The sequence below is a fragment of the Nestor notabilis genome, unplaced genomic scaffold (assembly GCF_000696875.1).
Source record: "Nestor notabilis isolate BGI_N333 unplaced genomic scaffold, ASM69687v1 scaffold29192, whole genome shotgun sequence".
Lineage (NCBI taxonomy): Eukaryota > Metazoa > Chordata > Aves > Psittaciformes > Psittacidae > Nestor > Nestor notabilis.
Genome location: NW_009917467.1, coordinates 5,738 through 15,868, shown reverse-complemented (window position 1 = coordinate 15,868; position 10,131 = coordinate 5,738). Strand labels below are relative to the sequence as shown.

The following is a 10,131-nucleotide window of genomic DNA, read 5'->3' as shown; positions in this document are numbered from 1 at the left end:
GGCCAACATCTTAACGGCCCGGGTAGAGCAGGGCTTGGTTACTGCGGTGAGGCCGCTGATGGTGGGAACTAGGAAGTTTTATCTCGGAGAAAAAGAACTTTAATACACAGCTGGGAGACAGTGATGCAGTTCCAGACTGCGAGATGCTGTCAGTGAGGAACATGCCTTCAGCTACTTGGAGAGTTCAAATACGTGGATCTTTGCGGACCGTCTTTGCAGATTGCAGTTGTGAGGAGGACCGAGAGGAGCTGTCATACACAGACATTAAATTATCACTTTTTGTTCCAGGAAACTTCAGAGTTGATTTCTAAATATTCAACTAGAGAGTATCCTCAGTTACTACAATGACGAGAGAACTTTAAGTAATTGATTATCAGTGCAAATTGTGCAATACCTTATGTAAAGTGTTGCAAAATAATAGTGTTCTGTGACTAGCATTTAGTAGTGTAAACTATGAAATTATGCAAGAATAGCCTCTAACAGTTTGCGGGGGGGGTGGGGGTGGCGCTTGTTTTTGCAGGTCTGTGAGTCAAGTGTGTGTGGAAAAATCACTCCTGTTCCGAAGTAACACCCCTTATCCTACTGATAGCGTTCCTGTCCCTGGTGGACATGACCTGTTCTGTGTGCAGCTGCATGACTGTAAGTAGCCTTTCTTTCCATGCATTTAAGTCACAGGTTGCCTCTGTTTAGGGAATCTTTTTTTTTTTTTTTTAAACTTTCAACTCACATGATATATAATAATTTTTACTAAGTATTTGGGCTGTTATAGTTCCAGAGAGACCGTAGTGACACAGGATCCGATCTCCAAAGACAAACAAAAATAAAGATCATTGCACTCAGTTAGAGTCTCTGGCTAAACACAGATCAACTTCTATTAATTGTTTCTGTATCTGAGATACCTTAGTTAGTTTGCTGCACTTAAAGCAACAAATAAGGGTTGATGTTTGAAATGTACCACTGTTAGCCTTATCAGAAAGTGATTTTTTTTATATCATGGATTCTTTATCTCATGTACTTATTTTCATACTTTTTTCTCTGCTGGCAATGCTTTTTCTCTAGGAATCATATATGCTTGTAGGATTAACACGCCATTAACTCTTTTTTCCTCTTTCTGCTTTCCACATTGTACTTCATTTGGCAGATTTGATGTCCATCTCTCTGGCAGTCATTGAAATTCACTCACATTTGAACACTTACGGTTTTCGCCTTTGAGTCTTTTGTCTGGGAGTTTTGACCCACAGCCCCATCTACTTCTGACCCAAATCATAGGGCATTTTAGGTTGGGAGGGGCTCGGGAGGTTAAGTGGTCCAACAGCTAGTCAAAACAGGATTAGGATCCCATTATCTAGTCCTGCTTTCAGGCCTTCACAGATGATGACTGAATGTTTTGCATACAGGGAAGAGCAGAGAAACAATGGCAGCATCATAGTACATAGTATGATAGGTAATAGTGCTAGAACTTCACCCATTCCAATTTTCAGTAGATCTCAGAGTAAAGATGAATTTTGATGAGGGTTTAACCACAGCTGAAAGTGCCATCGGGCTCCTGGGTATTGCAGCCTCTAACTTGGAGGTAGCTAAACTTTATCCTTTTCCCATACCACCCATAGTATCATAGAAATAGGATTAGAAGAATTCTGAATCTGTAATCTTGTCCAAATGAAGAATCATCTGTGTCCAGACTGATGACACCAGATTTTTCTGTCCATTGATTATTTGGGCCCTGTATCTGTCACATGATTTGGCCCACAGAAGAAGCCATAGACATTTGATTGCACATGTCTGTTAGGCGTAGCACACCTGGGAACAACAGAATTCACTGCTCATGTAGCCTTTTCCTATTCTGTGCTTGTTCGAAGAAATCTGAGAAACTTTATTTGAGATCACCTGAAGGATGATAAAGTTCTCTGCTAGGAACAGCCTTCTCCCCTTCGACCTTCCCCAAGGAAACAAAGAAATGCATATGTTCTCATCAACTGATTGTGGAAGAAGCCCTTCCAGGACGGATGTGACATGAGCTGCCTCTGCCAGAAATACAATCAAGCTGGCTCCAGATGGCCTCCTGGAAAAGGGCGAGTGGGAACAGGCTCTGACCCTAATGAACTGTCATGGCCAGTAACAAACATGTTGTGACACACAAGCACCATTCACCATTGCTAACAGATACCAGAGTAGTGTTCAAGGTTTACTAATACTTCTTTGAGATACTTCTAAAAGATGCAGGTTTTTTTCTTCCTCTGCTTGTCACTAATATCTCTTTCCATGACTGTCTTCATTCTTTCCTGGCTGCAGTACTCTTTCAGCTGTTTTTCTTGACGTGTAACACTTCTTTGCTTCTTGCAACGTCATCTTTCGTGCCTATTTTTTTGACTATTGCCATCTTTCCATTGCTTTTTCTACTTTTTCATACTGTTGTTCCCCATCTGACAGCTGTTCATAACTCTGGCAATCCTCTAACCTTGAGAGCACATCACACACTATCTTCTCTTTCTTTTGCCCCCTCTGTAGCCCTTTCTTCCTTTGCATTTTTTCCCAGTACTGCCTGTCTTGTGCTAAGGGTTGAGTTTCATGTATGTCTTAAAATGATTTTAGACTGTATTGATACTAAATGGAGCAGTGTGACTGCTCACCACATCCCTAACAGTACCTTCTGTCTGATGATCCTGTAGCTGGCTGAGTCAGGCAGTCTTGCTGATCCAGCTGAAAGTAATTCTTTAAGAGGAAGAGATCAGTTCTCAGCAACAGTTGGAAATACTGGATATTTTCAAAATGTATAAAATACTTTTAAAAGCATTCCTGTTTCACATACTAGCTCCTCAAGATAACAACTCTTTAGCCTTTGCAGGTGTTGGGAGACTATTTCTGCTATTTCCACTTCTAAATCAGTGGAAGAACTCATACAAGTGCATTTTAAAGTTACAAGAATCATCCATAAGCCTGACTCCTGCTTGTTTTTTTGTTGTTTGTTTGTGGGGGTTGTTTTGGTTTGGGGTTTTTGTTTGTTTGATTTTGTTTCAGTTGGGGTTTTTTGGTTTGTTTTTTTTTTTGTTTTTTTTTTTAGTTTACTGGTTTCAGGCAAATTAAATTGTCTGAAATTCTTTTCTTTTTTTCCCTTTTCTACAAGATTACACAGCCTTTAGTAGCTGGTGTGCTTTCTCTGCTTTCTCAAGTAGACTGCGCTATGAACAAGTTATATATGTCTTTTCTCTGAAAACTTGAGCAGTTTGAATATCTTGAGTTTTGCTGCAGAAGGCCTTTTCTTCCAGTTTTCAGGTATATTTTGCATTATGTAGAGTTGTCCAATAATAGAGTACTTAAAGAACTGCATTCCAAAGAAAAGAAATGGTTGTGATTAGCACACCTAGTACAACTACCAGTGCTTTCTTTTCAGTGTAATGATTATACCATCAAGTGAATAATGAGAAAGCTGTTCTGTGCAACTATTTTTGTTACTAAAATAGGAGCTTAATACTCCTTTGGCCTTTATGTCCTTAAAATATTTAAGATGGACTAATGCTGTATTTGGATATAAAAAAGCTTTTATTTCTGCTTGCTTCTCTGTACATCTGAGGATCTATCTGCTCAACCCTTGAACAACAGAATTACATTGAGAGCTGAAGTTTTGGATGTATTCTTCACCCTTCCCTTCCCCTCTCCCCAGCCTACTAAACAACCTAAATTCTTCTTTGGTACTACTGTAATTGAGGATACTGCCACTCACTCCTGTTGTCAGGATGATCTGTAGTTCCTCAAACCTTGTAAGATGTTTTATTTGGATGTATTAAAAAATTTATTGTTTATTGACTAATTAGAATGAGTCTTCATAGTGTATCCTTCATAACTTCCCATTTTTTTATGACAGTGTTTTAGCAGGAATAATACATTAAACCGTTATAACCACACTGAATACCACTGGCTCAGGAGGACATTACTGTGGAATACCAATAGAAAGTCTGGGGGGTTTAGGCCTATTCTTGATTCATACTTATTTTGAGTTTTACCAACCTTAATTATTTTGAATCTATTTAATGTAGCCTTTTGTGGACTCACATATTGGTAGTGTTTTGTCATTGAAATGTCGTGTGTGTCTAATTTGGGCATCTTACACATAATAAGATAGTTGCCTTAAGCAGTTCCCATGCTTTTTGGAAAATTGCATTTGTGTATTAACACCTGTTTCCCATGTTTTCCCATGAAACTGTACAAACTACTACTCATTATATCATATTAGCCTGTTGGCAGTGTTACTATGGATTACTTAATACAAGGCACTATCTAGTTTATCATTACTGAAGTTTTTCCTTTAAAAATATTCACTTCGCCTTAGATCAATTTTTTTTTCTAGTAATTTGACATTGGCAATTTTTTTCCTCCTCATTTCAACCTTCAGCAAAGCTGAACTACTACCAACAGCCACAGGATATCAAAGAATCTGATTTTTTGAAGTTCTCAAAGAAGTATGGCAGACACTCTTTTGTAGCACCATCACAAGTCCAGTCATCATTCTCTCCCTTTTACCGGGTAAGTTGAAAGAAAATAGCAATCAGTTTGCAGATATACTTTTACTAAAGCTGTCTGCAATGAGATATAATGAGAACAGATTGAAAGATGCTCATTTTTCTACCTATAATCTATATTAATCTATAATCTATATTAGCACTCTATATTTCTACCTATAATCTATATTATTATAATAATCTATATTTCTACCTGTAATTTATATTATCAGTTCTTTTCATTCCTTATTGTGTAATAATAAAAAAAAATCTGATTAGTTTTCTTGTATTTAAAATTTTGGACAATCCTTTAGACAAAACTGGGTGTACACTAAGGAGAAGTATACATTTGCCCATGTGCCCTGACTATATCATTGTCTTGCACTTGGCCTTAGTATTCCACAGTCACTTTGTCTATGATATCTCCAAATTGTCTTTGCAGGCTGGGGATCCAATCCTAATCTACTTTGATTCATCATCTGTACTGAGCACACTCAGCCAGCCAGTAAAAATGGGATCCAGTGGACTTTGTGTTGATGGAAATCCTGCTGGTTAGTAGACGGGGAAGAATTTCTCAGTGTGGTTTGCTTGTTTTATCTGTTGTCATGTCTTAACTCAGGCTTCCTGGACAGTAAAAGCACAAGCTGTACTCGGATTTTTGCCAACTTGAGCAAGAGCTGCATTACTGACCCTGCCCTAGATGCTGCCTCCTACTACCGTGACTTCTACGTGCTAAAGGTGCATGCTGTATTTCTTCATTTTGCTCAACATCTTATTTGCTTGACTTTCCACTGCAACTTCAGCTAACTGGAAAACTAAAGGTCACCTGGTATGTCATCCCTGATCTCCCAATTGTTAAGGCCTTCTTGCTGGAAATCCTGTTAAAAATAATTCCAAAATAACAGATTTATCATTCTGCTTTCATCATGCTGGTCTTCCTGAATGTTACTATGAAAATATCTCCGCTTGCATTCTAGAGCTTCTCTGGTGTTCTAAGAGAAAATGGTAGTGTAAACAATACCACCTTATTAAGGCTAATGACTCAGTTTACCTTATATTGGAAATCTAAAGCTACGTAACTGTAGTAGGAAGTCTTCTACTGATTAAATTTAACTCATGTTTTCAGGGCTCTCTTTGTCACTGTGGCCAAAATATAGTTTTTCCTTAAATGGAAGCTGAAGTAATTACTTGATTCCAGAAAGGGGAGTTCCAGGAATGGATCAAAGATGCCTGCATTTTGCAGGCCATTAGCAGAGCCAAGTAAAATATTTGTCTGCTGATGTTCTAAAAATGCTTTCTGTGGATTATGTCTGTGATTTCTAGATCACAAATTGATGACAAGTTTTACACATCTGGAATAAACAAAGTAATTTTTGTCAGTGTAATATGTATGCTCTATTTAGTGACAGTTTTATGACTTCAGGCACTTGCAAACCCAGAAAATCTGTTGTTTTTTTGGTGGTGTATGTTGGTTTGTTTGTTTTCCCCAGGTCCCAATTAGTGACACCATTGTGCAGTCCATGAAGGTCAGTCTTTATTGCCAATGACAATAATTTCTGCTTCTAAAGTAAAACATATCTGGAAACTTAGGCATTCATAGTAATGCCCATGGTTTGGGAATGTGGGAGAATGGGAATGTTCTGTGTCCAAGATGAGATTTTTTTTTTTTATTTTTTTTTTTTTTTTTTTGGACAAAGTGTGATATTATAGAATAAAAATTTGGAGGTATAAGGAAAGATGTACTTTTAAAGAAATGGGCATAGATAGTGCTGGAGTCATGGAGATAGCTTGTTTTCTTAGGAAAACATGGGCACCTAGAGCAGGGTGACGTGTCCACAGATGACAGCTACAGCAGGAAGGTAAATCTGACTTGGATAGAAAAGCAGTGGAGAAGAGTAAGAAAGGCACACTCCTTTTAAACATCACTAACAGTTAACATGCCTGCTGTCTCCAGATAAAGGTCACTGCAGTTGCACCGCCTGAAGCTCCCCACATGAAAGACAACACATGTAACAACGTTGTTTCTGAGGTATCTGAACCTTCTTGCCTTTGGGCAGCTCAACACTTGCTTGAAGGCATTGCCCTATTACCTTACTCTGTCTCTAATTCTTCTCTCAATTGGACTTACAGGTGATCTATGAGATAGAATTCAGTGGCACACATGGGATTCAGGGTGTTTCTGTCTGGTTCAAAGTGAGCAACATCTCTGGGAACTCAGGATCTACTCTGCAGCAGCGCTTCACTTTCCACTTCTGGGTCAGTGCCCCCGTCCTCCTCAGGCGCTTGCCAAGTTTGTGACCCAGTTTTGTACAGATGAGATGTGAAAAGTTTAGAGCTGTGTCATTGTGCTATGGTAGGACCAGAATCCTGGGACATAGCTGCTGGTTGAAGGCAGGAGGGGACACTTGCTCTGGTCTCAAGTAAACCATGTAGACAGAAAGACTCAGGCTCAGTACAAGTATGCAGTCTTGCATGGCACCAATTGGAAGTGGCTGGCTATTTTTACCTGAATGTTTTTTGCTGTTGTTTTAATTTGGTTTAGATTTGGGGGGGGTGTGTGTGTGTGTGTTTGTTTTTTTGGTTTGGTTTTTGGGTTTTGGTTTGGTTTGGTTCTAATGGTGGTGGGAGAAGGGGAGAGGATGAGATCAGGGTCACCATCGTGAACTTGTGAAGGGTTGGAGCTGGTGCTGTGTCTGAGATGTTCAATGTCTGTGAACAAAGTTGCTACATTTATTCCATGTACGTATTTAATTTTGCCTGTGCAGTGGGAAAAAGAGCTACTTTGGAGGAAGTGGAAATCTGGGAAATACTGGTGTGTGCTGAAGTTCACATAAACCTTGCACCATAAGGGCAATGTAAAGTGGGATAAGTGATGACCTCAGAGGTTGATAAGTGTGCAGTGTAACCTTGCTGAAGTTAACCTGAGAGGCTCTCCCCATAAAACAATTTAGAAGTGGAATCTGCCACTTGGAATCAGGGTAAAGGAAGGGTTTGTACTGCAGATCATCTGTACAATTGCCCAGACTGATACATTCACTTCCTTAGAGACAAATGCTGAGCAATAGGAATTCACTGTCTCAATGACAGTCTCAAGAACTGTCCTAGTAGAATCCACATTTCAGGGTACTGACTTTTTTTTTTTTTTTTTTACCTCCTGGACTGCAGATGAACCTGCCAGGTAAGAAAGAGAATTGGAAACAAGTAATTGAGGTTTTAGTAGTACCTAATATTCAGTCATTCAAAAAAGGGGTTACACTTACATTTTTGAGAATCCAGATTTGATCTGACTGGTACTAATGTCTTCCTCTCCCTTTCTTTCTTCCCTTTGCCTCTTTGCAGACCAGGACTCTTTCTCATACGTTGCCTAGAAGTGGAAACCCTGGCTATATCACTGGAGCACCACTGTTGATTACAAACAGGGGTGCAATGCAGCATGTATCCTTTCTCTGCTATGAAGTTTTATTAGTCACTTGGTTTATTGACTTGTGATACTCTACTGTCAGGACTTTTCAGATTCTGCTGTTACCTGTGTTACCTGTGAGGACAGAATTACATTGCAGCCATCAGCAGCCCTTTTGGTCATGACTGAATTGCAGTCTACTGATGGGGATCAAGAATGTGGGGTGAGAGAATTGTTAAATACAAATTGGGTGTCCTGTATTGTTTGTTTATGCTTTTGTTTGACTTCCTGACATGCAGTCTTGTCAGATGAGCATTCTACGGAGTGAAGGTCATGGAAGTTGCTCACGCTTTCTCCGACACACAGTACAATTTGGGAGAAATATGAGGACAGGCTGCAAGCTCGGGTAACAGCACACTCTGAAGTCACCCTTCCTGACACATTTGGAAGTTGTGGACTCATTGGGCACATTTTTCCATAGCCTGTCATGCACTGCTGTGGTGCCTAGGTCCTTCCCTGAGGTCACTAATGGGTCTTTACAGATCTTTCATATACTTCTAAGGGGACTTGAAGGTCAGAAAGATGGTTGGACCTCTAGAACAGTCTGAACATTGTGCATGTCTTCTGAGGCTGGAGTGTGCCAACACGTCTTGGGCAAGACTAGAAAAATGAAGTATAATAGAACCTTAAAAAGTGAATGTTTTGATCATTTGGATCTTCTTTTTACTGTTGGTGACAGAGCAGGTATATGACCACTGATGTAATAAGGAAAACTGACAGCTCTTTAGCTATCTTATCATGTGTTGCCCCACTATGTGGTTCTTCTCATTGCAGAGAGGATTTAAACTGCATCCATTTGTACCAATACTTCCCATAATGATTCTGTTGGCTCCTTATAAGAGCAGAAGAAATGCTCATTATGAAGGAAGGATCTTTATAGCATTTTTTTTCTATCCTGGTAATCACTTTATCGGAACTGTTATTTTCTCATTTCCAGCCTATCCCCAGTACTGGAAGAAAGTAACTGTAGTTACACCCAGCAGAAGTTATATGAGGCTTTTCAGGGGATGAAGAGAGCAGGGGACCTTGCTATAACTGGCAGTGCTCATTCAACCCAGGCAGAAGAGTGGATCACCATTCTGATTCAGAACTGCAGCGTGCAGGTAACAGGAATGCAAAAAGACCAGCTGTGAATATATTTCCTTTCCTATCTTTGTATTGCCTTGGGGAAGCGTGGCCATGGGGGAAAAAACAAGAACTAGCTTGTTCATCTAGGTTTACTTTCTTTGTGTGATGATCCACTGACTCTCAGGGGTCTCAATGCCTGTAAGCAGTGATTCTTATTATGGTTCATATTATTATACTTCCTAAATAACAACAAAAAAACTCAAAACCCAAACCCAACTCTGAATCCTGTTCCTGCTATTTAAAAGGGCAAAAAGAGTTTCAGACCGTATCCAGTGTTGTATTACCTGTTTTCTCACAGCCTTCTAGAATTAATACTACCTGGTTACTTCCTATTAATTTGATGGGTTTTATGATTATCCTTCCTGATTTTCCAGTTTCTAGGGATATTTATATATTACATAATAAGGATAAAATTTTGTGATCCAAGTACTTACAGAGGACAGAATTCTATTTTCATAATTATTAATCAGTCAGGAAGTAGCCTAATAGAATGCAAAATCCAAGTGATAGTGCTGAGACAAATTCTGTTTGGAAATGAGAGGACAGTGAGATGGATATAGCTCTAAAATGGGTGGTTGACTGGACCAGGAGTTACAGGGTTAGTGTTGAAGTGACCGATTAAGATTTTGTTACGTATGTTATCCAAAATATTAGACTTTGACCATAATGGTCCTTTTTAATCTTAAAAATACTCTGTTCAGATGTTTGGGTTTATTTTATTTTCAGGCTGTGAATTGCATTTCCTGTTGCATGATTCCTATGACCCTGGAGATACAGATACTGTGGACAAAAGTGGGCCTCCTGTCGAACCCACAAGCTCAAATACTGGGTGCACGGTACCTCTATCAGTGTCACCCCCTAAAGGTATGGTTATTTAAGAACCAAGGAATCAAATAGTCTTGATATTTGGGTTGAGAACCTTCCATGATGAAACACATTGAAGGTCAGAATGGATGGGCTCTGAGCAACCTGATTTAGTGGAAAGTGTCCCTGCCCAGGAACTGAATGAGCTTCAATGTCCCTTCCAATCCAAACCAGTCTGGGGTT

The 10,131-nt window shown here is 39.4% G+C and overlaps 1 protein-coding gene across 1 annotated transcript in view; it reads left to right on the top strand.

Annotated features, from left to right (window-relative positions):
• Positions 1-520: 520 nt before the first annotated feature.
• Positions 521-10,131, top strand: part of TCTN3 (tectonic family member 3) — a gene marked incomplete at its 5' end in the record, with an annotated part of 12,260 nt that continues 2,649 nt past the window's right edge. The window contains 11 exons of the mRNA XM_010009249.1: positions 521-639; positions 4,391-4,521; positions 4,939-5,047; positions 5,116-5,234; positions 5,987-6,022; positions 6,451-6,525; positions 6,627-6,752; positions 7,836-7,931; positions 8,205-8,302; positions 8,894-9,059; positions 9,811-9,948. Of these exons, the coding sequence (XP_010007551.1) occupies positions 521-639; positions 4,391-4,521; positions 4,939-5,047; positions 5,116-5,234; positions 5,987-6,022; positions 6,451-6,525; positions 6,627-6,752; positions 7,836-7,931; positions 8,205-8,302; positions 8,894-9,059; positions 9,811-9,948 (1,213 nt within the window). The remainder of the gene's footprint in view (positions 640-4,390; positions 4,522-4,938; positions 5,048-5,115; positions 5,235-5,986; positions 6,023-6,450; positions 6,526-6,626; positions 6,753-7,835; positions 7,932-8,204; positions 8,303-8,893; positions 9,060-9,810; positions 9,949-10,131) is intronic.